General features: G+C 47.5%; 2 protein-coding genes across 3 annotated transcripts in view; one reads left to right on the top strand and one right to left on the bottom strand.

The window, feature by feature from the left end:
• Nucleotides 1-2,153: 2,153 nt before the first annotated feature.
• On the top strand, nucleotides 2,154-9,039 carry LOC148527355 (uncharacterized). Its single transcript, XM_088469081.1, has 3 exons — nucleotides 2,154-2,282; nucleotides 5,058-6,134; nucleotides 8,898-9,039. The coding sequence occupies exons 1-3, from the start codon at nucleotides 2,154-2,156 to the stop codon at nucleotides 9,024-9,026; spliced, it is 1,335 nt and encodes a 444-aa protein (XP_088325207.1). The 3' UTR covers nucleotides 9,027-9,039.
• Nucleotides 9,040-12,133: 3,094 nt separating this feature from the next.
• The window catches only part of ESPL1 (extra spindle pole bodies like 1, separase), a 113,873-nt gene continuing 98,028 nt past the window's right edge, over nucleotides 12,134-27,978 (bottom strand). For both annotated transcript variants that reach the window (XM_088469163.1, XM_088469164.1), the window contains exons 29-31: nucleotides 19,097-19,180; nucleotides 18,816-18,980; nucleotides 12,134-12,938 (exon numbers count right to left, since the gene is read on the bottom strand). In XM_088469163.1, coding sequence (XP_088325289.1) covers nucleotides 12,737-12,938; nucleotides 18,816-18,980; nucleotides 19,097-19,180 — 451 coding nt within the window. In that variant the 3' untranslated portion in view covers nucleotides 12,134-12,736. The remainder of the gene's footprint in view (nucleotides 12,939-18,815; nucleotides 18,981-19,096; nucleotides 19,181-27,978) is intronic.

Raw genomic sequence — 27,978 nt, 5'->3', positions numbered from 1 at the left:
GAACCTGTGCTCTTACTAATACCCCTTTTACACCGGAGCTAAAACCCGGGTTTTTGAAGGGTTAACCCGGGCAGCTCCCTGGTGTAAAAGGGCAGAGGGTTGGATCACCGGGTCGAGTGACCCAGCAATCCAACCCAGGTAACTAGCAGGGTTTAACACGGGCGTAGCCCGTGAAACCCTGCTATGAGAACAGCGCACTCCGGGTCACGATGACCTGGAGTGCGCTGCTAGCCGGCCGATTGGTCCGGCTTCAGTGGCGCTTGGAGATGACGTCATCTCCAAGCGTCCACTTTCACTCCGCAAAAGCCGGGTCTATGCAGACCCGACTGCGGTGTGAGCGGCGCTGACTCGGGAATATCCCGAGTCAGCGCCGGCAAAATTCCGGGTCTGATCCGGATAGGAACTTTGTTCCAACTCCGGGTCAGACCCGGAATTTAGGTGGAAAAGGGGTATTACATCATCATTTACTCCTAACTCCCCACAACAGCACCTAACACTTGGTTGCCGACGCCCTGCTGCTTATTCAAGTGTTAACGATCGCTAATGCAGCAACGTTTATAAACCATGTCCTGCATTATTTGGTTGGGGAATGTGGGGCTAGTTACAAAAATTCAAATCTCAAAAATCTTTACTCACAACCAGACAAAACAAAAATGTACAAACAAAACTGTATACTCTCTTCTATTTATATTGGTATAAGTTACATCTAATAATAAACAATGTAAAACATATTTCAGAACAAAAATAATCATAGCAATTTGCCCCCAATGGGGGTAATTTGTTACGGGATTGGGGCAAATTGTTACTAATAAAAGTCAATACAAAATCTTAATATAAAAAGCGTTCATTAGAAAACTTTGTAAGTTTATCACAAAATTACATTTGGCATATATTTGGTATATAGCCTGATGACAATGACAGACATCACTCATCGTCTTCATGGCTGATTTCTGATTCACAACTCGTGCAAGTAAATGCTACTGCATCACCTCTTAAGCCACGTACCCACTTGCAGATATAAATGAGCGATTGAATGATAACGACATAGTTATCGTTCAATCGCTCACTAATCGTGCAGTTTAAGGTCAGAAACGACCAGCGATACCCGCTCCCACTGGTCGCTAACGACAGATTGGCCATGTTTGGGGATGAGGGAGGGTGTCTGCACTGAACACCACATCATTCAGTGTAGGCACTAGAGGGGATGAGGAACGACTGTACAATTACAATGTTCCACTATCTGCAAGTGGATATGCGGCTTTACACTATATAGCAATACGAGGCCCACCTTTTACATGCAATACACTGGACCCATTCCTGGCCAGGTTTCAACAGACAGTAACTCTTAGCACACATACAGAAACACTGGACGATGTTTTGGCTATTTTTTTTTTTTTTTTAAGATTTTCATGTCATCTTCTCTATTTTTGCCTTTATTCCAGAGTCAAGATTTCTTAACTCTCTGTAGTTTTGCCTATTTTTCACTTCTTATATGTGCCTCTAGTTGCAGCTGGTTTTTATTGGGAGTGTCAGTCAGTAACAACTTGCCCCAAGTGACGTCCGATAACCAAGATGGCCATAGTTCGATTTCCATGATTTAAATCACGATTATAACAATGATAATAAATATACTAATGGTCTGTGATTTTAACAAAATGAATGATAAACCCTTATCCTAACAGTCCACAGAACATGCAACATACAATCTAGATGAAAATTACTACTTTGGAACAAGAAAAACGAGTTTGTTTGACATAAACATGTCTGCATTAGCACCGTTTCGCTGAGCACCGATGGTATCTTGTTCCCGGTCGCACGAGCCGCGACGTGGTTTTAGATTCATTGCAACAACTTGCCTAATAACTAGCCCGCCTCTTGTGTTCATTTGCTTATTTACTTTCCAAATATTGTGTGCTTGGTTCCTCCTTAAGCTAAACAATGCCAGGTAGACATTTTAATTTCATGATATCTTCACATTTAAATTACACAGTTTTCAGGTTCCCAAAATGGAAGTTTAGTGTAAGGAAAGTACAATTCACTTTACTACTTGTGCCCACAGCTACATACTAGATAGACCTTTTCTTTAGAACTTATTTTAGGTTGATGACATTTTGCAAACAATAACCCTTTTGCTGCTGGGAGTGATTGTGAAGATGGTCAGACTAGAAAAGGCTTATGGTCAGACAGGTCTATGCACACAACCAAAATTGGCAAATTTGCTTTCTGGCAAACTTTCTAGTCTTTTGTACAATGGATTCATGAAGGATCCTGCATCCAGCAGAGTAACCTGTGTCCTCTGAAATAGTCTGTAGACTGGAGGTTCCATTGCTATAAAACTCCAGGTCACTCTGGAACAAATTTTTTGAAATTCAAAGTAAACCTGACATTTCTGAACTGTTCAACCTAACAATAGTCCTGCTTGGACACAGACCAATCTCTCTCCCATGCATCAAAAGGCCATGGTCACATAACTCTAAAAAGTATTTGTCAGATAATACCTCACTACCCTGACAGCCAATAAGAGAAGGGACCCTGATGACAGCCAACAAGAGAAGACCAATTTTGACCTAAGGTCAGTATGACAATATCAAAGATGAAACTAGACACAACCTTAGGCTGTTAGGATGGCTTTGTTCTTAGAACAGCTATCTTCAGGAAAAGTGATAAACTGAGTGCTGCAAGACAGAGCTCCCAGCACCAAAATCCCTCTTGCTGTAGAGATTGCCAAAATACAGGGTGATCCTAGTCTCTATACATAGCAAAAATTAAAACTTAACATGCATCAGTTGATTTACATGGACGACCATGGTCTGCAACACTTCCAGTCTTGAACTTCTCAATAAGTTTAACAGCAGAGGTTCCCAAGCGCTGTCCTCAAGGCACCCCAACAGTTAAAGTTTTAGAGATATCCATGATTGAGCACAAGTAGTTATATCAAATTACCACAGGTGACTTAATTAGTACCTCAGTTAAACCATGGATATCCATAAAACCTGGACTGCGAGGATGCCTTGAGGACAGAGTTTAGGAACCACTGGACAAAAAAAAGTGTTGTGTGTAATGTTCTTACCATGTTTCCTATTAGACTATTGCAACCTTGCACGGGTTTTCTGATTTAGCCATTAGAGTGATGTCTATTGGTCTTTAGACAAAGGCATTCTTTAAGATCTCCGTTTTGTGACTAAAGTAAAAAAATTTTCTCTCCATCTCTATGGGGGTGATTTAATTCAATGCGAATTGAATAGAGCCGGGAGCGAGCTCCCGGAGCTATTCAATTCAATACGCTGTGTGGTCAGAGAATGGCACTTATCGCGCCTTAACAAGGTGCGTTAACCGGCATTGTCTGACCAAAGTGCCAGGCGCACGGCTGTTAGCGCCGCGCCATGCAGAAAAACAGCTGTGCGCCCGGCACTTAGAGCGCCCAAACAGCGCAGTGTATTGAATAGCTTCGGGAGCTCCCTCCCGCGGCTATTCAACATCGCATTCAATTGAATCGCCCCCAGACTCTCCACACCTCTACTAATCTTCAAACAGGCTCTCAAAAGACACTTCACCAAAGCTTTCCAGCTCTGATCCTAAACCCAATGCTCCATCCTCAGTGTCTACCCAATCCGCGTCACCACCGTCTGTCTGCCTCTCCCCTTTAGAATGTAAGCTCTCACAAGCAGGACCCACTTCCCTCACGTGCTTCTCCTTCCCTTACTCATACTATCATTTACTCCTAACTCTCCACAACAGCACCTAACACTTGGTTGCTGACGACCTTGTGAGGAGACAAGGGAAAAGGACTTCTAGGACTTGCCTGCATGTTGAAAAGAGTTATGACCCAGTTCTGTGTTCTTAAATTGAAACCCTCAGTCTGCATGTCTCATACAGGAAGTTTGCCAGCAGCAGACAGCAAAGGTGTGTTCCTGTTACAAAACCCTCCTCCTTCCTCTCTGCAAAGACTGACACCTGAGCCCACCAATGAGGGAGAGAGAGGGAAGTAGGGTGGTGCAGCAAGAGGAATTGTGGGATAGTGTGTGTGTAGAGTGTGACTCTGAAGGTTGGGGTGTTGTCCCCTCTCAGTGTCTTAAGATATATAACAGCTCTGTGTGCCCTGTTACAGCTGGCCAGGTAGGGAAGAGATATATAGCAGCTCTGTGTTCCCTGTTACAGCTGGCCAGGTAGGGAAGAGATATACAGCAGCTGGAAAAGACTTTGCTGAACTCTGAGTGGACTGTAATGATATAACCCTGCTTACTGTTTGCTGAATTTCTGTGTCTCCATGAATAAAGTTCATCATTCCTTCATTATAACCTGCTCCACTGTGTGATCCCTGAACCCCAGGATACCCAGGACACCCGGTATCCTCACATTTGGCGGCAGCGGTGGGACGTCACACAGTTCCTGCAGTAATTCCAGGGGAGTGAGTAGAAGCCACGCTAATACCAGAGAATATCAGCATGGAGAGTCAGTCAGCAGTTGCAACCGGCGGCCAAATTGAAAACGTCATGAGAGAGCAGGAGAAGTTTTACCGGACAGCCCGGAAACCGCACCTGCAAGGATTTTGCAGGATGAAGGGAATTGCTTATAATGGGACTGACACCCGGGAGATTCTGGTACTACGGTTGTTGGAGTGGGATCGTGCACACCCAGAGGATCCCGACCACCTGAGTGATGATGAAGAAGGACCGACAGGCAGTGGAAGCACTTCCAGTCAGTTACCCGAGTCAACCACCGCTACTCCCGCCCTACTACAGAGCTGGCTGGGGGCGCTAGGTGAAAGTGCAACTACACAAGAGAGAGCTGGAGTGATCCAAGCAATATTAGGGGTACAAATCCCTACTAGCAGCGGAACTGTGCTGTCGCCCAGAGGGGCTGAACAAGAGAAGCGGCGCTTGGGATTTAAGGATGTTCCCACATTTCGAGAGAATGAAACTGACATTGACACTCACCTGCAGATCTTTGAGAATCTCATGGGAGTGCACGGGATAGAGCCAGCTGAATGGCCCAAGTACTTGGGGCCAAGTCTCACCGGTAGGGCTTTGGAAGCCTACAGGGCTCTAACTTCCCAGGAATGTGGAATCTACACCTGCATAAAGAAGGCATTGCTGGCTAAGTTTCAGATCACTGCAGAATCTTATCGTCTCAAATTCAGGACACTGAGCAAAAGTGGGACTGCTTCCTACCAAGAGTTTGCCAGTCAGCTACGGCAAGCTTGTGGAAAATGGCTCGAGGGTAGACAGGCCTCTACCGTGGAGCAGATCATCAACCTAATTGTGGCAGAACAACTAATGATTAAGATGGCACCAGAGATACGGGAGTGGGTCGCAGACCGGAAGCCCAGCACGCCTGAACAAGCTGCAGAATGGGCTGATGAATATATAGCTAACCGTCCCCAATGGAGAGTCTTCAGTGCAACAGGTGGTACAAGAACCCCACGAGCGGAGAAGCTCCCTGACAGAGAACCACGCATAAATGATAGTAGTAAAGGAGGCCCTATCAAAAACATTTCTTATCAACCACCCAGATTCAAAGTGGCTAACCCAGAACCTCGGAAGTGCTACCGCTGCAATCGACCAGGACACTTGTTGAGGGACTGTCCACGCACGCGAGGGCCATTCCCTGGGGCTAGACCGGCCCCAGTCTCTGTGGTATGTTACCCCATGGAGGATTATTGCGAGGTCATCCATTCAGATGCGACCGAGATGATGGATGGGGTGTATATTGTAGACCTGGTTCTGGGGGAGGAGCAGGCAACTCCTCAGAATATGCAGGGGCACTTACAGCCTGTGTTGGTAGAGGACCAGCGGGTACAGGGCCTACGAGATTCTGGGGCCTCACTCACATTGATTGAGCCAGACCTGATTCCCACCTCTCGGGTGATTCCTGGACAGTATGTACGAATTGCCACCGCCGGGGGACAACAGACCGATATCCCCGTCGCCAAGATACATCTCGACTGGGGAGCTGATCAAGGAATCGTGGAGGTCGGAGTACTTAAGGGGCTACCAGCCAAGGTCATCCTCGGGAATGATCTGGGACAGGGACTGGTGACACGCTTCATTCAAGTGGTGACCCGGAGCCAAACCCAAAGAGCAGTGACCCAGGTGACAGATTCAGAACAGAACCAACCTACCCCGACCACAATGGTGAGTGATTCCAGTTTCTTGTCCAGTACTTCAGAGTTAGACTTGGGGGAGGTGGACCGGAGCGAGTTTCGACAGGCCCAACGGACAGACCCTTCCCTAAGTAAATTAAGGAGTGCAGCCGACCTGGGGTTGGAAACAGCTGATGGGAGCAAGATAGTTTGGGAAGAGGAATTGCTGTACCGAGTGGTCGTTCTTCAGTCTGGACAGGAAACAGTAATGCCTACTAAACAGTTGGTGGTACCTACACCGTACAGAGCACAATTACTAGCCCTTGCTCATGACATTCCAGCGGCCGGGCATTTTGGCACCCGTAAAACACTGGCACGATTGTTGCGGAATTTCTTCTGGCCACGAATCTCTAGAGACGTTAAGCAGTATCGAGACACCTGCAATACCTGCCAAAGGCTCGGGAAGCCCCAGCGAAAAGCTCCTCTGCACCCATTACCTATTATAGGGGAGCCCTTTGCCCGTGTTGCCATAGACCTAATTGGACCATTAGCTATTCCCAGTCATACGGGAAAGAAGTACATCCTAACACTGGTGGACTTTGCTACACGCTATCCTGAGGCTGTGGCCCTATCATCTATTGACACAGAACACGTTGCGCAAGCATTAACAGACATATTCAGTCGGCTTGGATACCCACAGGAAGTCATCACAGATCAAGGGCCCCAATTCCAAGGTGAACTAATGCAAACCCTGTGGGAAAAGTGGGGGGTTCGACCTCTTCGGACCACCTCTTACCATCCACAGACCAACGGACTCTGTGAACGTTTCAATGGAACGCTAAAAAGACTTCTACAAGCTTACGTGCTGTCCGAGGGGAGGGACTGGGAGAGAGCCCTTCAACAGCTTCTCTTCGCTTATCGGGAAGTCCCACAGGCGTCTACTGGATATTCCCCATTTGAACTTTTGTACGGCCGGAAAGTGCGGGGGCCTCTAGACCTGGTCAAAGAGAGCTGGGAGGGAACTTTCCAAGAACACCAGCAGCCCATTTTACAATATGTAGAGAATATGCGGAACCGCATGAGAAGATTGCTACAGTTAACCCAAGAGCATCTCAGGGAATCACAAGAGAGACAAAAGGAATGGTATGACGCCCATGCTCAAGACCGAGAGTTGCATCCAGGGCAAAAAGTAATGGTGCTTATCCCAGTGCGAAGAAACAAACTGCAGGCTATGTGGGACGGACCGTATACCGTGGTAAGGCGCACCGGGCCGGTCAATTACGTGATTGCCCTGGATAAGGGAGGGAAGTACCTACGCACCTTCCATATAAATCGAATTAAGGCCTATCGTGATCGTCAAGTAGTAACAATGGCGGTATGTTGTCCTCCGATGGAGGCACCAGAAACTGATCCATTGCTTGACCTTTTGGGAGCTGCTAAAGAGAAGAAAGGAGTGGAATCAGTCCAGGTGGGACAACAGTTGAATGCAGCCCAGCAGCAAGAGATGTGGAGGATCTTAGAGGCTGAACAGGCCCAGTTTTCTTGTCTACCTGGTCGAACTCATCTGACCGCCCACCATGTGGACACTGGGAGTGCTAGGCCCATCCGACAAGTCGCTTACCGGATGACTCCAGGTGTTATGAGGCAGGTAAAGGCTGAGATCGAGGAGATGCTAGCTTTGGGGGTCATAGTGCCATCTAAAAGCCCATGGGCTGCTGGGGTTGTGTTGGTTCCCAAGAAAGATGGGACCACACGGTTTTGTGTGGACTATCGCAAATTGAACGAAGTCACCACCACTGATGCTTACCCTATGCCCCGTGTTGATGAGCTACTGGATCGGATTGGAGGGGCTGAGTTTGTCTCAACATTGGATTTGAGCAAAGGCTACTGGCAAATCCCACTTACCAAAGAGGCCCAGGAGCGTTCTGCCTTCATCACACCGGAAGGACTCTTTGAGTGGACTACAATGCCTTTCGGGATGAAGAACGCCCCTGCCACATTCCAGCGAATGGTTAATGACCTCTTGGAGGGGTGTCAAGACTTTTCCCAAGCCTACTTAGATGACATTGCCATCTTCAGCCATACCTGGGAGGAGCATTTAATTCAGGTGACAGAAGTGCTGAAGAGGATTAGACAGGCTGGACTCACCATACGCCCAGATAAGTGTCAAATGGGGATGGCTGAGGTTCAGTACCTATGACATCGGGTCGGAGGAGGTGCTATCAGACCTGATCCGGCAAAGGTGGAGGCTATTTCCAATTGGCCCCAACCTGTCAACCAAAAACAAGTGCGGGCGTTCCTTGGAGTCGCTGGCTATTACAGGAAATTTATACCACATTACAGCACCGTGGCCAAGGCTCTGACAGACTTGACCAAAAAGAGATATGCTCGGAATATTGAATGGACTGTTGAATGTGAGCAAGCTTTCAACACCTTAAAAGACTTGCTGACTCGAGCCCCAGTGTTGGCTGCCCCTGACTACAACAGAAAGTTTATTGTGCAGACAGACGCATCAGGGTGTGGACTTGGGGCAGTGTTGAGTCAAGTGGGAGCAGATGGTAGGGAACATCCAATTGTGTATCTATCCCGTAAACTAGCTGACCGAGAGATAGCCTACGCCACTATTGAAAAAGAATGTCTAGCCATAGTCTGGGCCTTAAAGAAGCTACAACCATATCTTTATGGGAAAGAATTTACTGTTGTCACTGACCATAACCCGTTGTATTGGCTAAACAGAACCTCGGGGGAAAATGGGAGGTTGTTGAGGTGGAGTCTGGCGTTACAATGTTTCAACTTTTCCATTTCTCACAAAAAGGGACGTGAACATCACAATGCTGACGGGCTATCCAGATGTGAGGAAACAAATATCAAGCTTCGCAGACCCTCGGGCCGAGTCGACAGTCAGGACTCTAACATTGGGACCATGTCTGTCTCCTCGATTTAAGAAGGGGGAGGTATGTGAGGAGACAAGGGAAAAGGACTTCTAGGACTTGCCTGCATGTTGAAAAGAGTTATGACCCAGTTCTGTGTTCTTAAATTGAAACCCTCAGTCTGCATGTCTCATACAGGAAGTTTGCCAGCAGCAGACAGCAAAGGTGTGTTCCTGTTACAAAACCCTCCTCCTTCCTCTCTGCAAAGACTGACACCTGAGCCCACCAATGAGGGAGAGAGAGGGAAGTAGGGTGGTGCAGCAAGAGGAATTGTGGGATAGTGTGTGTGTAGAGTGTGACTCTGAAGGTTGGGGTGTTGTCCCCTCTCAGTGTCTTAAGATATATAACAGCTCTGTGTGCCCTGTTACAGCTGGCCAGGTAGGGAAGAGATATATAGCAGCTCTGTGTTCCCTGTTACAGCTGGCCAGGTAGGGAAGAGATATACAGCAGCTGGAAAAGACTTTGCTGAACTCTGAGTGGACTGTAATGATATAACCCTGCTTACTGTTTGCTGAATTTCTGTGTCTCCATGAATAAAGTTCATCATTCCTTCATTATAACCTGCTCCACTGTGTGATCCCTGAACCCCAGGATACCCAGGACACCCGGTATCCTCACAGACCTGTTGCTTATTTAAGTATTATAATCACTAATGCAGCAATGTTAATAATCCATGTCCTGCATTGTTTTGTACTGTTAATAACAGTTTTCTTGTGTGCTCATTTATGTACTTTGTAAGGCACTGCAGAACCCTTATGGCGCCATATAAATAAAGCATAATAATTTTGTTAAAAAGTGTCGACTTCTACAGGGTGGCTCAAATGTCTCCATAAATAGGGAAAATTATCTTCAAAGTAAGAAATTTTAATTAGAAAGTGGACTCTACCACGAAGTCAAACAAAAAACCTTGACCTCAAGAATCATGGCTCTAACTGCCACACCATTAAAGCATGCAGAGCTGAATCCTGATAAATGGTCCCTCACTTAACAGGTCTCATCTTAGAGGAAGACCACAAAATAGGCATCACATTTTGTGTGTGTCCAAGTGCTATGCTCTTTATCTGTGCCTACCAGTAGCAAAGCAAACTAATTTAAAGTTCCACGAGTCCTCTTTGACTCTGCATCAACTCCCCAATCTTTAAGCCAGAACGGTCAATGTGGCCAAAATCCTAGGCACTAATACATCCTGCATTCATTTCTAACAAGATGAGCAGTGTCCACCAGGCAATATGTTGGTCTAGAGTTCACAATCATGCACCAACTGGTTGAGGATACTGAGAGTTGCAATTCTGGAACAGCTAGTAAGGATTTTCTTGATTCTTACAGTGCTTTAATGGCGCCATCAAAAGCAGTAGGTATAGCCAACAGATCACAGGTCCTCAAACTCTGTCCTCAGGACTCTAAACAGTGCATGTTTTCCAAGTCCCCTCACAGAATCACAAATGAGAGATTAGCTCCACCTGTATAACCTTTACAATGTGTCAGTGAGTAATGAATACACCTGTGCACCTGCTGGGTGACCAGGAAACGTGAACTGTGTGGTGTCCTGAGGACAGAGTATGAGAGCCACTGATATAGATAATGCAAAATCAATAGATAAGACAACACAACCTCAGAAGTGTTATAGAAGGAATCTGAAGTCGACAGTTGAGGTTTACAGGGAAGCACTATATTTGCAGGTGCCAGTATTCTAAGAAACCCTCTAAAACATAGGCAGTCGTTCATTATTTTGCCAAATCTGGAATTCTTGCATATATTTATGCTGTAGCATGAAGATAAGACATATTTTGAGTATTACAGAAATATTGAGATCAATTAAAACCTCATAATGATAGTCAGGTGCATAAATATTGAGACATTGACATAATTTTCATATTTTGGCCTCTATTCATCACCACAATGGCTTTGAAATGGAACAAACAAGATGTGCTTTAACTGTAGACTTTCAGATTTAATTTGAGGGTAATTACATCCAAATCAGGTGAACTGTGTAGGAATTACAACGGTTTCTATATGTGCCTCCCACTTTTTAAGGGGCCAAAAGTAATGGGACAAACTAAACAATCCTAAATCTAACTTTCACTTTTTAATACTTTGTTGCAAATCCTTTGCAGGCAATTACAGCCTGAAGTCTGGAACGCATGGACATCACCAGACGCTGGGTTTCACCCCTGGTGATGCTCTGCCAGGCCTCTACTGCAAAGGTCTTTGCTTGTTCTTGGGGCATTTTCCCTTCAGTTTTGTCTTCATCAAGTGAAATGCATGCTCAATCGGATTCAGGTCAGGGGATTGACTTGGCCATTTCATAACATTCCACTTTTTAGCCTTAAAAAACTCTCTGGTTGCTTTTGCAGTATTCTTCGGGTCATTGTCCATCTTCACCTACCTCCTGGAGAGTGTTCTTGATTTGGCCAACTGTTGTGAAGGGGTTTTTCTTCACCGGGGAAATAATCCTTCTGTCATCCACCACAGTTGTTTTCCGTGGTCTTCCGGGTCTTTTGGTGTTGCTGAGCTCTCTGGTGCGTTCTTTCTTTTTAAGGATGTTCCAAACAGTTGATGTGGCCACACCTAATGTTTTTGCCATCTCTCTGATGGGTTTGTTTTGATTTTTCAGCCCAATGATGGCTTGCTTCACTGATAGTGACAGCTCTTTGGATCTCATATTGAGAGTCGACAGCAACTGATTCGAAATGCTAATGTCACACCTAGAATCAACTCCAGACCTTTCACCTGCTTAAATGATAATGAAATTACAAGGGAATAGCCCACACCTGTCCATCAAATAGCGTTTGAGTTGATAGTCCCATTACTTTTGGCCCCTTAAAAAGTGGGAGGCACATACAGAAACCGTTGTAATTCCTACACCGTTCCCCTGATTTGGATGTAATTACCCTCAAATTAAATCTGAAAGTCTGCAGTTAAAGCACATCTAGTTTGTTTCATTTCAAAGCCATTGTGGTGGTGAATAGAGGCCAAAATATGAAACTTCTGTCAATGTCCCAATATTTATGCACCTGACTGTAGGTATTGTTAAAAAACACGTTACTTGTAATTTATAGGAAGCATTATTTTATTTTTTTTATAACCATTGATAAATCCATATGAAGAAATCTGTGGTCATTTTAGCATCTATAAATGTAGGGACACATACAAGCACACTCAATAAGCCAAATACAAAGACAAAACAGCAATAAAAAAAACAAAAAAACAATCTTTATTATACAAGGTTAAATTGTTTAGAAAAACATGCTTATTGTGCATTTTCCATTTTCTTAAACCTCCATGCCTAAAATATATTCAAAAAGTCAAAACATAAAAAAATAACCCTAGTGCGATTGTGTAAAGAATACACCCCTTTCTTCAATAAAGGGGCAAGAATTAAAGTTTAATAAATATATGAACTTTGACACTATACCAAATATACACCTGATCACATCAGATCATTGTTTAAAACCCCTGCTGCTATATCACAAAAGACCAGGAGAGATCATTCTCTTGAGGTACGCAGTACAAGCGGCTTTCGCTAGTGAAGTGATGCACCAATGCCAGACCTGCAGTTGTTTTCCCAGACGACACAAATAGTTAAAATAACAGCAGCTTAATTCTTAAAATATATTTTTCCAAATGTCGAGATTTGAAAATAGAATTAAATAGCTTTTGCACTATGAGTAGCTTCTGTACAATACACTGAATACACTGAACTCCAATCATCAGCACAATCATTTCATCGCAGGGCCACTGGTAATCCATAGGCCACGGGAGCAGCACCAATGATGCTTTTAAGCTTCGGAGCCTGGCGAGACTCTGATAAATATTTCAGAAGGGAAGCACCGGGCCCTGCCTTCAGCCATCCTTTGAGGAACGCCACTGTGTAACGGTCAATCTCTCGGTCTGTGACATCCCATAAGTTCCCAACCACTAAAGGGCTAGAATAAAAAAAAAAAAAAAAGAGAGGGTATATTTTAGATTAGACAGACTTTAAAAACACACTAATATATTGTATACATATACACTGTTAGAGAGAAAAATAAGAGTCGAGTTAAAAGGTATGCTATACCATTTAACTCTTTCTTCGAGGTCCATAGGAATCACCTTGGGGTATCTGGTTGGAGTGATCCAGGCACCAAAAAGTTACAAGCTTTAGCTCACAGGATGCACTGGGTCCTCCTCCATATATACACCGCCGCTGGCTACAGGCACTCAGTTCATTACCAAGCCCAAGCCAGGAGAAGGCAAGAGGGGAAGGAAGGACTATTGTACCACCAAAACTCTCCATAAAGAGGGAATCATTCAAATAGAAAAGAAAAAGATAACCCAATAACAACAGGTGCGTTAGAGTGGGTGCCCTGTGAACCCTATGGACTTCGAAGAAAGTTAACTAAGGTATGCTACACCATAACTATTTTCTTCTTCGGGGTCCATAGGGTCCACAGGAATTACCTTGGGGATGTCCCAAAGAAGTTTCCCTTAAGGGTGGGGACACTCCTGTTTAGTAGAAAGGAGAATCCGACATCCAAAAGGAAGCATCCTGAGAGGCAAATGTATCAAATGCGTAAAATTTAAGAAGAGTGTGGACGGAAGACCACGTGGCTGCCTTGCGCAATTGTTCAGCAGAGGGACCACGACGAAACGCCCACGATGGTCCCACAGATCGAGTAGAATGTGCTGTCACTGTGTTTTGTTCAGAGAGATCAGCTTGAGAAATTGTCATACGAAGCCACTTAGCCAGAGTCTGTCTGTTAGCAGACAAGCTTCGCCTATGACAGCAATACAACACAAAAAGAGAATCAGACTTTTTAATGGATTGGGTGCAATCCATGTAGATACGTAGGGCGCATACAACATCCAGAGAAGTTTCACCTACAGAGAGGTCTGAAGGCTGGAACCACAAATTCTTCATTTTCATGAAAGCGGGATACTACCTTAGGGTAACCCGCCCTGATACGAAGAACTGCTCTATCCTGATGAAAATTCAAAAAGGGAGAGTGACAAGAAAGGACTGCCAAATTAGAGACCCTGCGGGCAGAGGAGATAGCAAGAAGAAAAACCGGTCTTTGCTGTCAACCACTTAAGGTCTACTGATTTCAGCGGTTCAAATGGGGGAGCCTGTAGAGCCCTGAAAACCAAAGACAAATCCCATGGAGCTACCGGAAGGTACAATGGGAGGCTGAACCCTCAGAACACCCTGAAAAAAAAAAAAGTCCTAACAGCAGGAGACGGAGCGATCCTTCGCTGAAACCAGAGTGCAGGCGAAGTCCCCGGTCTAACCCAGCCTGAAGAAAAGCAAGCACTCGAGAGACCCTAAAAAATTCAGGATCATAATTTTCTATGCTTACACCATTGAAAATACGAGTGCCAAATCCTGTAATAGACGCGGGCAAAGGAGGGTTTCCGTGCCCTAAGCATCGTACGAATTACAGAATTCGTAAAACCCATGGCTCTTAAAATGGAAGATTCAAGAGCCACACCGTCAAAGACAGACAGGGGAAGGACCGGGTGCAAGCAAGGACCCTGTGTTAACAGGTCCGGCCTTAGAGGAAGAGGCCATGGAGTGTCTATGGAGAGACTCTGAAGGTCAATGAACCAATGGCATCTGGGCCAAGCAGGGGCAATCAGTATTACTGTTCCACCTTCCTGCTTGAAATTCCTGATGACCCTTGGGACGAGGGAGAACGGAGGTAAGAGATACGCTAGGTTGAAGTTCCACTTTACTGCTAGAGACTCCACAAAATCAGCTGAGGGATCCCTGGTTCTGGACCCATACCTGGGGACCCTGCGAGTGTGGCCCGAGGCCATGAGGTCTACCTCTGGTAGTTCCCACCTGTCCACTAGGCTCTGAAATACATCTGGATGAAGAGCCCACTCCCCGGCATGGAAGTCCGCTTCCCAGTTGAGGACTCCTGGTATGAATACTGCAGAGATTGCTGGAAGATGCCCAGACCAGAATGTTTGTCACTTCCTCCATGGCAGCCTTCGTGTGCCTCCCTGATGGTTGAGGTAGGCTACTGTGGTGGCGTTGTTGGACTGTACTTGGACAGACCTGCCCTTCAGTATATCCCGTGCCTGAACGAGTGCTCTGAATACTGCATGCAGTTCCAGGATGTTTATGGACCGGAGACCACCCCCCCCCCGGTCATCCATCTCCCTTGAAATGTGTGCCGACCTGTCACTGCGCCCCATGCGCAGAGGCTGGCATCGGTAGTGAGGAGCACCCAATCTGGAATCCAGAAGGGATGACCCCTGTGCAGACTAAACGTCTGCAACCACCATGAGAGGGACAGCCAAACCTCTGGAGAGAGACGGATCGTCTGTGACCTTATTAACTGGTACTCCCTGTTCCACCGGGAGAGGATCAACTGTTGCAGTGGTCTGGAGTGGAACTGAGCATATTTCATCATTTCGAAGGTGGACACCATGGACCCCAGAACCTGCATCGCTGAGTGGACAGATACTGACCGATTGCGGAGAGATCTGCGAATCCGCAATTGAAGGGCCACAATCTTGTCTTCTGGCAGAAATTTCCTTTGTGCCAGAGAATCCAGGCGTGCACCATCTGTTGCACTGGAAAATGCGATTACTTTTTCCAATTTATGAAACAGCTGTGTCTGTGTAGATAGGCAATCGTCAGTCTGAGATAATGCTGCAATACCTGTGGAGATTGTGCCAATATTGGGAGATCGTCCAAGTATGGCATTATCCTGACTCGACGCCTGAGGTAGGCCATCATTACTGCCATTATCTTGGTAAACATCCGCAGGACTGTTAAACCAAAAGACAGCGCCTAAAATTGGAAATGTTTCTGCAGAACCGCAAACCGCAGAAACCTTTGGTGGGAAGGTGTAATTGGCACATGCATATACGCTTCCTGAATGCCCAAAGACACCAAAAAATCCCCCGGCTCCATTGCCAAAACAATTGACCGAAGGGTTTCCATATGGAACTCGAGCAACCGGATAAATGTGTTGAGATATTTCAGATTCCGAATAGGCCGGTAGGACTCATTGGGCTTTTGGATCAAAAATAGGTTGCAACAACAACCCCTTCTTTGTCGATCCACCGGAACTTGGATTGTTATTCCTGAATCCAGCAGGGAATGAATGGCCTGCTGGAGGGCCAAGGCCTTTGCAGACTCCACCGGAGGAGTTGTGCAGAAAAATCTTTGCGGGACTTCTCCAGAAAGTAAGGGCCTACCCTCGAGAGACCACCTCCCAAACCCAGGTGTCTGTTGTTGTGAGATGCCAGGTATCCGAAAACTGAAGTAGTCAGCCTCCCACCCTGGGATTCCCCAGGGGGAGGCCCGCCCCATCAGGCTGTGGGTTTATCATCTGACTTGGAAGCCGGATGTCTGTTTGCCCATGATCTCTAAGTTTGCAGTCTCTAACGAGAACTGGTTCTAGAGTAAGACTGACCTTTCGCTTTTCTTTGCGGCCGACTACCTAGGTCTAGGGGTAGATGTTGAAGGCAGAATAGTCGCTTTGGAAGCTGCCAACATAGCTACAATTTTATCCAATTCTGTGCCAAACAGGATGCCTCCTGTAAACGGCAGGGATTCCAGAGCCTTCTTGGACCCTGCATCTGCTTTCCAGTCCCTTAACCAAAGGGCTCTGTGAGCAACAACTGAGGCAGCCTACGCCTTAGAAATCATAATACCGGCGTCTAATGCCGCCTCTCCCAGGTAGGAGGGCTGCCTCCTTGATAGGAGATAATAGTCAGCTGTTCTCTGGAAGCCTCTTGAAGAGTAATTTCCAGTGCCCAGTGATCGCAGTGAGTCAGTGGCGTAACTAGGGTATTTGGAGCCCAGGGCAAATTTGAAAAGGGAGGTAGCCGCCCCTCAAATAGGAGTGACCTGGGCATTAGGCCTAGGTCAGTAAAGGACAAATTGGTGGGTCAACTACTGGGGACCCACCTATTTGCCCTATAGTGACCTGGGCCTAATATGCCCAGGTCACACACCTATTTGAGGGGGGGGGGGCAGATACCTTCACTTGGGCCTAATGTCCCCTATGTAGCCCGAGCCTTGTGCCTGCCTATATACCCGCAGGCCTATTGCCTGAATTTATGCCACGGGCCTAGAGCCCGACAACCCTGGTGGTCTAGGGAGGGGTAAATAACGGTGGCCTAAGGCCGCCTACCCGCATGGTGGAAGAGGCTGCGGGGGGGGGGGAGCTTTGATAGTTGTTTTACTTTCCACCCCCGCAGTCCTCTTCGGACCTCAGATTCAGTCTTCTGCCGCTGGCCCGTCCAGGCCAGCGGTGCCGCCTCTTCCTTCTTGATCAAGCAGTCTTCTGGCCTCTTGAGCGGCTGCCGGAACTGTTGCCGCGCTGCTCTTCACTTGTCTTCGGGAGGTCTTCACTCCTCCCCTCCATCGACGGACTGAACGTTGCCGCTCAGCAGCATCTATTCAAGATGCCGCGAGTGGGCGGGGATATGACACGACGAGCCTTGATTGGCTCGTCGCGTCTGCCTCCTATTGGCTGCTGGACCGCGAGCCAAAAGCTCGCGGCCAGTGCCTAAGCACCGCTGCCACTTGGCTAACGGGCAGCGAGCTCTGCTCAAGTCGCGCCCGGAGCCAAGCTTCTCCCACCGACACTGGTGGAAGGGACCAGGCGGTCCCTTTACCAGGTACCCGCCGCGGTGGCTTACCCGGCGCTGGGAACAAACATTGTCGCAGCGCCGGGCATGTACGCTGTGCCGATGCTGGGATCAGACACTTGATCCCAGCACGGCTTTCCACAGCAGCAGCCAATGAGAGTCTGACTCATCGGCTGCTCTAACAAACACCGTTATGTCTGTCTGCATGGGGACGCGCTGTGCTGCAGCCAGCTGTCAGGGATTGGCCACAGCACAGCGCGTCCCTGGGTACTTTAAAAAAGTGAGTCCCCAGTGCCAGATATCGTGTAAAATACGTGCTATAGCGCGTATTTGCAAACACTGGTGCCCCAATCCATTCTTCAATGTCCTTAGATACCCAGGCCGTGGCCATGCCGGGCGGGTAACTGCTCCTGACAGATGAAAACATGCCTTGAGATAGGCTTCAAGTCTTCTATCAGTGGAATCTTTAAGAAAGGATACAGATGGTGTGGGCATCTACCATTTGCGTAACTTCGCACCTGGCGCATTCGTCTGGTGGGAGGGGGTATAAAGCTGTAACCTTTTTTGTAACATGAAATAGTCTGTCCGGAGAACTCCATGCTTCCCCCATAAGTTCAGAGATATGCTCAGATTTAGGAAACTCAGCCTTAACCTTCTGGCGTTTGAACACCGGAGCCTTATTAAGCTCTGGCTCTTCACTATGTTTAAAACAGCTTTGACCGCCCTAATCAAGGAGGGAACATCTGCTGCTGGAAAATGGTCCTCCTCTCCTGAGAGAGACTCTTGAGAGGAGCCCTGTATGTCCTCACACATATAATAGATATATATATTTATATCTATCTATATCATATACACACAAATAAGCTCTTAGTCAACTATGAACAGCACGAAGGCCAAGTAGGATATCGAGCTCTGTATAGCCTAGTTACCTAAGGAGAGGTATACAGGGAGACTGACCAAACCTCCTGAGATTCGCAGCCACCGAGAGCACCAGAGTGCTCTCTAGCCATCTCATATACAGGGAGGCATGGAGGAGCAACCCAGACGCAGGAAACCTAGTTTCCGGACCAGCGTCTGGGTTGGGAGGGTACAAAAATTGAGTACAAAGGTTACTGAAGAAAACATTTTGGAGTTCACTACCTTGCAAAGCAACGTTCACACATGAATTTACCTATTCAGTTTTTCAATGATGGAAAAAAGATCAGACTTACCATCCAGCCATCACATATTTTAAGACTATGCCAGCACCTTCCAGATCTCCTCGCACAGCCAGGGCTGCACTGCTACACCCAAAAAGTAACACCACTGCGTTACAGTCTAGTCGCTGCAGAGTCTGAACGTCCAGGAAGTGTGCGCCTGCTCCATGTCCCACATAGCTGTAGTCAGGACAGATGGAAATCACAGTGAGTTATAGGTGATGATTGGACCTATAACTGTCATAATTTCAGTGCTGTCCAGTGGTACAGAGCTTTCCCAAACACCAAATACTCACATATAAAGATCTTGATTAGTCAGGGCAGACTGGAGCTCTTCAGCCTTTGGAGTAGATCGGATCACTCCTCTCCATCCAGGTTTACTGAAAAAGAAAACCACATCCCTAAAGTTTGGACATTTGTGGGAGAAGGAGGTCATGATAGTTGTGCCTAACTAGTCTGCCTCTGCAGGAGAGAGAAGTGCATTGCTTTACCGTTGGAGCCCTTCTCACCAGACCCAAGGCAAGTAGCATTCTGGATTATAGCATTTTTGTTGTTGACAACCACATACAGCTACATTTTCAGTAGTGTGTGGAGAAATCCTTCTGCTAACCAACATATTTCACATTCATATAATCCACTACATTCTAAAACAGAGGTGGGCAAGGAGGATTTATTTGTACTTACCAGAAAATCAATTCCTCTGAGTCCTTCTGGGGGACACTGCAGACTGTGGATTTAGAGGGGAGGATGAGGAATAGGCACTAAATAGTTCAACTATTGGAACTGAACCCACACCACAGCATCTCTAAGCCCTCCTATCTCCTCCAGCTAACCAGTTATATATCTAACAAAGCCTAAAAGAAAAACGTGCAACAGGCGCAACCAACACAACAAAGAACCACGAAGGGATCATCGTATCCCCCAGATGGATGCAGAGGAATTGATTTAACAGCACGTACAAAAAAAAATAAAAAATCCTTTCGTCCTATCTGGGTGACACTGCAGACTGTGGGACTTCCCAAAGTAAGCCTCAAGAAAGGGAGGTCTCGCACTGGCTGAGCCATGTTAGACTCATAAGACTCATAAGAAGACTGCTGAAGCACCTCCAAGACTAAACTGAGGTCTCTAAGCAGGACAAGCAGAACATTAAGCGGCTGGCTGTACGCGCAGTACCCTCTGCATGTCCGGGAGCAATGCTAGGAATCAGGATCAACAAGGCAGAAACCTTACCCTTTAACAAAGAAAGGTGGAGGACCCTGACACAATCTGGTCGGTAGAACGCCAACCCTCTTTGATGTGCAGGAAGCGGAATCACCGCTACTAGACCTAGAGAGAACTCAATGCCCACAGTAAGAGAGCTCACTTGACCAGGTTTCATGGAAGAGGGGGTGACAAATATCTTGCACAACAAAAATCCAATAGATCCAAAACGTATTCTTGAAGCACTATGCTCCAGACCCAAAGGACATCCACTGGACAGAACCAGATGTCCCGGAACAGGAGTAAGCAGACACCTCTGCTACTGGAGTTCAGGGACAGACCTGGAAGCTATCATGCCGACTGCTTGTTGCCCTACAGAAGGCCTGTGTGTCTGGACGCCATGGCCATTACGATCTCAGAAGTGACTGGCCCTGTGGACCCCTGAGAAACACCTGGCGGACGGAGGTGGTCTTGTCCAGGGAAGCGAAAGGGCTAAAACCTTGGAGGTCTGGTACGGGTTTGAATAAACTAGAAATAAGGACTCTACGCATTTGTCACCTGAGCGATGATACATTCCAACTCTGGGCCAAACATGGACTTCCCCACAAATTGAACCACCTCCAACATCTTTTTGGACTCTGGGTTCACCTGCCAGGATTGCAGTCACAGCGACCTTCTAGCTGAAATGGATGTGCGGACGTATCCGAAAGGAAAATCACATCCAAAAAAGCATGGCTGACATAGATGAAGGTATGCTAAAAATTGTCCACATGGGCTAAAAAAGATGAATCCACCCCAGCTTCAACGGCCTCTGCAAACCGATCGAACCAGGCTTCCATGGCTATGGTAGCCCAGGCCCCCACAAAGGCTGGTCGAAGTGTAGTCCCTGAAAAAGAAAACAGCGACTCAAGAAAGCCTCACCCTTACGGTCAGTGGCATCCTTCAATGTAGCAGCACTCGTTGTGGGAAGGACTGTGGCCATTGCTAACTGGGCAATAGGGGTATCCACCAAAGGTTGAATCTCCCAAAAAGCAGTGTCCTTATCAGAGAACTGGTAAGTGTACTTGCACTTTCAGGAACTGGAAGCAGACAACCATGAATTTTTTTAGTGAGCTACAGACTTTTCAAAGTCTATCCATCTGCAGGGCCAATTTGGGATTTCCAGGTTCTGTGAGCAATGCTGGTTGAAGCCAATATAGTGTCACCAGAATTACTGATGCACATTTTTCTTGATCTTTTTGAGGACTCATGGAATCATTAGTATAGGTAAAAACAGATGAAAATTGTGATTGCCTCCTCTACATATGCATGCATGTCTCCTGATTGAGCTCCGTATATAGGTAATTTGTTGTTTAGCCTTAGAGCCATAAGGTCTTCTTCCGGCTAACCCCACTTCTGAATCAGTTGTTTGAACGCCTCTGAATGAAGTGACCACTCTCCTGGGTGGATGGCATGACGGCTTCAGTAATTTGCCTGCCAGTTCTCCACTCAGGATAAAATGTTGCAGAGATTGCTGGTACATACTTTTCGACCAACCAGAAAATGTTCTGTTTCCTCCAATTGCCATCAGACTGCAGGTTCCTGGTGATTAATATATGCAACTCCTATTGCATTGTCTGATTGAACATGAATTGGATGACCCCACACAACTTAAGAGTCTGAATTAGAGCATAGAAAATTACTGTAGTCCATAAAGTTGATAATGGACAGCCTTGAGACAAGTTTTTTAGGTTTAACCACCATAGAAGAGCATCTCGTCTTCTGGATTAACCTGAACAACTGAAAATCAAGCTGAGAATTCTTCTTGTTCCACCTGGCCAGTAATTGCCACAAACATTCTGCCGAATGGAACTCTCTCGAAACACGAGATCATTCTCACCAACATTTTGCATGCATAGAAGAACAGAGACCCTGTCCAGAGACTGTAGCAGAAATACTTGTTTTCTTATTGTCCATCTTTTGTTCCGTACAAAAAATTATTTAAACTATCGAAAAGGCCTAGAAAACAAGAGATATGGTAAGAACTTATCTTTGTTATCTCTGGTTCTACGAAGTCCATAGGGTCCACAGGGTTGACCTTGGGGGTATAGGTTGGGAACCAAATCCGGGCACCACGTAGTTAAAGCTTTTAGCTCCCAGGATGCACTTGGGTCCATTCTCCCTATAACCCCACCCCCAAGCCAGAGGCACCTCAGTTTGTAAGTAGCCAAAGGCCGTAGGAGGAGAGAGAGAGAGAAAACTGGAGCACTCAATAACCATACTCACAGAAATGGGAGACGGAAAACCGGTGACCAGCCACACAGCCCATATGTAGCCAGGTGCGTCAGGGCGGGCGCCCTGTGGACCCTATGGACTTCGTAGAAACAGATAACAAAAGGTAAGTTCTTACCATATCTCTTGTTTTCTACTTCAGGGTCCATAGGGGGTCCACAGGGTTGACCTTGGGGATGTCCCAAAGCAGTTCAACCAAGGGTGGGGACGCTCCTGTGCTGAGGAGAGAATCCGTCGCCAAAAAGGAAGCATCCTGAGAGGCAAAGGAAACCAATGCCTAGAACCTTAAAAGGGTGTGGACAGAAAACCACGTGGCCGCCTAGTAAGGCAAAGCAGCCAAGGCGCCACAGCGAGCCGCCCACGAGGGTTACATGGCCCGAGAAAAAACAAGCATCAACAATAGAAAGGCCTACCCATGGGTAGGCCCCTGAAGAAGACATACGAGGCCATCCAGCCAACATCTGGCTATAGGCCGGCCATCCTTTCCTGTTAAAACCAGAAATCTCAGACCACCAATAAGGAGTCCGAATTCCGTAAGGAACCTGAACGGATCACATAAATCCACAGTGGCCGGACCACAGTCAATGAGGCCACACCAGCCGAGAGGACTGGGGACTGAATGGCCGTACCATAAGTTCCAGAATAATATGGAACCTAAAAATCACTAAGAAGAAACACAGGGTGAGAGCAACTCACACCCTGACATGATGCCCTCCAGAAGAGGGAGCCACATGAGAACGCTCCCAATTCCGACACTCACCTGGTTGATATATACCCCCTGAGAGAAAGAGAGAGAGCCAAAGCAATAGACCATGTAATGGCTATCACAACCAGCGGCTCCATTGACTGTCCCTGGAGGGAACGAAGAACTACTAACTCCCAAGGAGTCCCTAGGGAGGACAAATGGAGGCATAATCCAGAAAACACTCCAAAGGATGAACTGATACCAGAGCGGAGCAATTCAATATCTTAATCATACTGACAGTGTAGAAATCCGCACTGTCAGGAAGGCCAGGCCGAGGGTGCAACCCAAGCCAGCCGAGGGGAATTCCAGAATATCAGGAAATCCTGGACACCGGAGGATTGTATCGACAGGTACAATACCATCCAATGATGACAAAGCCAGGGAAGCCATAAGACCACTGTAGGGATGCAGTCAAAGACAAACGATACAGGTCCAGGGCAAAACCAAGGATAACAGGTCCGGGCAGTGAAGCATCAGGAATGGAGTATCGATGGAGAGACACTGAAAATCCAAGTACCCCTGACATCTGGGGCAATCAGGAGCCACCAGCAGGAAAGCATCTCTGTCTCGATTGAAACACTTCCCTCGAGGAAGAAGGGAGACCGGAGAACACAGGTACTCAAATTGGAAGGACCACTTCACCGACAAAAAGTCAGAATCCCCAGAGTTGGACTGTAACACCATAGTGTGATAAAGTCAGAAGGCCAGGAGGGTCACCTCAGGGGGGCCCCCTGCTCACCAGGAGATGAAACCTCTCTTGGGGAAGAAACTAGTCCCCGGGATGCACGTCGTGACGGCTGAAGACTCCCGCTTCCCAATGGAGAGCACCTGAAATTAACGCTGCCAAGATGGTCGGGAGGAGACCCTCGGACTATGTCCGAATGCGTGACATACCTGTCATTGCCACCCAACGAACAGTGTTGCTAAAAAGGAAGCCACTGCCCTGACCCTGTTGGACTGAACTTTTTCAGGTTCACCGGGAAACAAGGGCTATGCCAGAGTGAAGGCCCAAGACAGGCTAAAGTTCCAACAAGTTAATTGACAGGGTGGAATCGACAGACGTCCAACTGCACTGAAATGGATGCGAACCAGACACTGCCCTTAGCAAAGAATACCCTGGACGAGATGACCATAGCCACCCGGAAAGGGACCGACATGCCTCCGGAGAGAGCATCATCGTTTGAACAGTGATCCGACAGAAAAAACTCGTTCCATCTGGAGATAAGCCAATTATGGAAAGGCCTGGAATGGAACTGAGCCCATGCCACCCTTCCAAAGGCAGACACTGAATAGTGGACCATGCATACCCCGGCGATCCTGCTAAGAGCAGGAGGCCGTCCAGGTACAGGAGCATTGGGATATACTGAACAGGAGAACAGTCAGAAAATCCAAAATGCTGGTAAACCCCTGTGGGGCTGAGGACAGTCCCAACAGGCAGAGCCCGAAAAATTGTAAGTGCTGTGATACAGCAAACCTCAGTCCATGCTGAGGCCAGGTCTCTGTAAGTACCCGTAGGCATGCTTCCTGTATTTCCAGTGAGACCATAAAGTCCCCAGGTTCCAAACATAGTATGATGGAGCATAGGGATTGCCTCCTGAGCCCAGGTAGCTTTAGGAACTGGTTCAGGGAATTGAGACAGAGAAAAAGGCCAAAGAGGACCATTCAGCCAACGCACCAGAAAGAAAGCAGAAAAACCAGTCCCACGCTGAGAAAGTGGGGATGGCCTAATGAGCTCCGCTTACCGCAATAACTGTATAGCTTTCTGAATTTGTAAGGCCCTGTTCGGGTCTGAATAAGGGCCTGCGTACCATCACCTGGAAAGAGGCCATCTGAGCAAAGAGAGGGCGTACCCTCCTAACCACGTAGCCGCGGCAACTTGACATTAGTACTGGGCGAACTGAGAAAATCGCCATCTCCCAGTGGTAGGCCTGTCTCGTCAGGCTGAAGATATATCCGTAGGTTCAGAAGCAGGATCGGCTGGCAGTCCAGGCCTGCTCGGTACTGGATATGTCGGCCCTTGTAGAGGCCGACAGTCTATGAAGAAACAGACCCTTAGGCTGACCCAGAGGACAAAAAGACTTAACAGACTTAGTCTGAGGCCTTGTAGTGGGCATAGCTGAGGGCGGTGAACTTGTACTGCCAATGTTACTACAATCCTGTCAAGGTCAGGACCAAACAAGATCTACCCTAGATGGTATCTGCACCTCTGCATTCCCAGAGCGCAGCCATAGGGTATTACGGAGGATACAGTCACAGCCGGACCTCTGAAAGTTAGGAGACTGATATCCAATATAGGCATTTCCACCTATGACAACTGCATATATTATGTGAGCGACCAAATACATTTGAACCCCAGACGTGTTGGAGGGGAAAAAACATTACAAATGCATCAGCTCAGTATGCAATAGTATTAACCAACCATGCTATAACCATGGTAGGATGGGTAACAAGCCCTGAAAGCGAGTATACTGATTTCAGGCAGAGTTACCCCCTACGGATCCGAAGAATCCGACCACGCAGAAATGGGAGGCGTAGTAACGTCTGTAATCAGACGAGCAACATGCCCATCCACCCCAGGAGGGATTCGTGATGACCCTCAGGGAATTTGGGACAGGAGGCCAAACACTGTTGTAATACCTCGTATCTGGCAACAGCCAGAGTCCCGCCATGCGATCCACCCACTAGTCAGCAACAGGGAACCTGAAGGCACGTAAGACTGAGGGTGTATGATACAGGTGCAGGTCAACATTCACTCTAACCAGAATGGACCTGCTACCAGCCCCAAAGCATGGATAATAAAACCTGAAATAGGCTTCGCCCCGTGTAAGAGGGAAAGAGCCCAAAACAGTATCCAGTTCACAGCAGAGCCAACTGGGAAGTAACCACAGGGCATCAACCACGCCACGTTGCGTTTCGTACAACATCCACCCAGGGTGGCTGTTGTGGTAATCCCTGCAAGGGGAATGACAGACTATTGTGGCACCAGGGGGAATTCATATACTGCGAAAAACTCCTGCAGGGAGCGGTAGTCTGTGTCACAGGGGAAGAGTGCAAGAAAACTGCAAGATACCGCGAGATGAAAAGGGCAGTGTGGTGAAGTAGCCCCCAGGTGAGGTACAACAATGGGGCCCGCCCGGCGATCCGCAATTGAGAGGATCCCGAGAAAACAAACCGCCCAAGGGGGTCGTGAAAGGGGCCGGCACCAGATGACGCCACACACAGAACCCTTTATGAAACAAATCCTCCGCACTAACACCTGCAGAACATGACTTGCAGGATAGTAAAAAATGGGTGTAGTATAACGCTCTATCACCTGGTCAGACATATCTGACCAATCTTGCCAGAAATATCAAGCAGCGCTATACTGGTCCTGACTGATGCCAAAATTAGCCGCAGGGACCCATTTTCAGCGTACGCAATACACAGTTCCATCTAAAATATGGCAACGTGCAGCACGCAACAGTATGTGACAAACCTCACAAATATTAACGAGTATATAAATGTGAGGTCTCAGAACCACCCTAAGTACAGCTGTATTAGGGCAGATAAAGAAAAGGGATAGATATACACTGACAGGTGAGAGAATTAAGTACAGTCAGCACTAGCATAAGTCACATACAATGCAGAGATATATAGATATACATATACACCACACACACATAAGCATGACATACAATATACTGCACTATGTCACTGCATTCAACTTACCCAGATTCAGTGTCTGGGAAGGCTATAGCGCTGTGTACACTGACCTAATGGTGAGGTACGCAGGGGGACAGGACCAACTGCCATCTCCGGAGATTTCTGCTGCACCACAGAGAAAATGGCCGCTGGAGACCTCAGAAGAAGCGTGGCCCGAGGAGGAAGCAGCTCAGCGACGCCAGACTTTAGACACTGAAAGGCGCACCGAGCTGAGGGGAGGAGCCGCTGTAACAGGGAAAGCTTCCTCCCCTGGCCGGCAATTAACCCCCCGGGACTCCGGCTCCCAGCGCCGATCAGTAAGTCCCTGGTGGTCTAGTGGACACACGGGGTATGGGGGGGCCCGCCGCCACTGCCGGCGCCTCCGGTCTGTCCCCAGAGACCGGAGGCACAGGACTGCATATGAAATGCGCGGATCACCGGAAGCGGTGATCCGCGACCTTACCTGCTCCCCGTGGCTCCGGCAGCAGTCCTGGGCGCCCACAGAGTCCGGCTAGTACAGACTCTGGGGTCCCGCTGAGATCCCCAGATCTGTACTGGCGTCTCAGCGCCGGCGGGGTGACGGAGCGGCAGCTTAGACGTCCTATGGACAGTCAGACGCTGCCGCTCTAAAAGTCCAAAGTAAAAATAAAAAACTCTGTTCTTAGAAAAAATATAAAGCTTAGGGGCTGTTAACCAGCTCCCCACTGCACTAAACGGTGACCCGACTCCGGCCGGGCACCAACTTAAACTGAGGTGCCTCTGGCTTGGGGTTGGGTTATAGGGAGAATGGAACCAAGTGCATCCTGGGAGCTAAAAGCTTTAACTGCGTGGTGCCCGGATTTGGTTCCCAACCTATACCCCCAAGGTCAACCCTGTGGACCCCCTATGGACCCTGAAGTAGAAAGAGGAGTTTTTGTGATGGAGCCATCTTGTACCTTTGAAGGCCTACTAACAAACCGTGTTTCTGAAAAGTCTCTTATCTCTTGAAATACAGTAGCCTATAGCAGAAATCAAACCCTCAGGGAACAGCCTGTCTAAGAATAGGCTATAAACAGCTTACAGGAGAAATGAACACATCCTAACTGAAACTTAACCTAAGCAGCAGCCCCCTTCAAAATAAAGAACTAACCACTTCAGACCCCATCCAAGCTAGTGACGCCACTTCCTGGAAAATATGCAGGAAGTGTCCTAAAGAAGGAAAGTGCACCCAAGATGGCGGCCACCATGAGAATTGGTGCAAAATGGAAAGGTGATGAACAGTCAAGCAGACCGTGCTCCCGG

Source organism: Taudactylus pleione, unplaced genomic scaffold (assembly GCF_031769625.1).
Source record: "Taudactylus pleione unplaced genomic scaffold, aTauple2 ptg000089l, whole genome shotgun sequence".
Lineage (NCBI taxonomy): Eukaryota > Metazoa > Chordata > Amphibia > Anura > Myobatrachidae > Taudactylus > Taudactylus pleione.
The sequence above is the reverse complement of the archived record's forward strand: the minus strand, read 5'-3'. Positions and strand labels throughout refer to the sequence as shown.

Bases quoted from the DNA above. Each gene is read 5' to 3' on its own strand.
- LOC148527355 (XM_088469081.1), top strand. From the start codon at position 2,154: ATGGTCAGACTAGAAAAGGCTTATGGTCAGACAGGTCTATGCACACAA. The intron at 2,283-5,057 runs GTAACCTGTGTC...CTAACTTCCCAG, and splicing joins AGGATCCTGCATCCAGCAGA to GAATGTGGAATCTACACCTG. The intron at 6,135-8,897 runs GTGAGTGATTCC...TCTCACAAAAAG, and splicing joins AACCTACCCCGACCACAATG to GGACGTGAACATCACAATGC.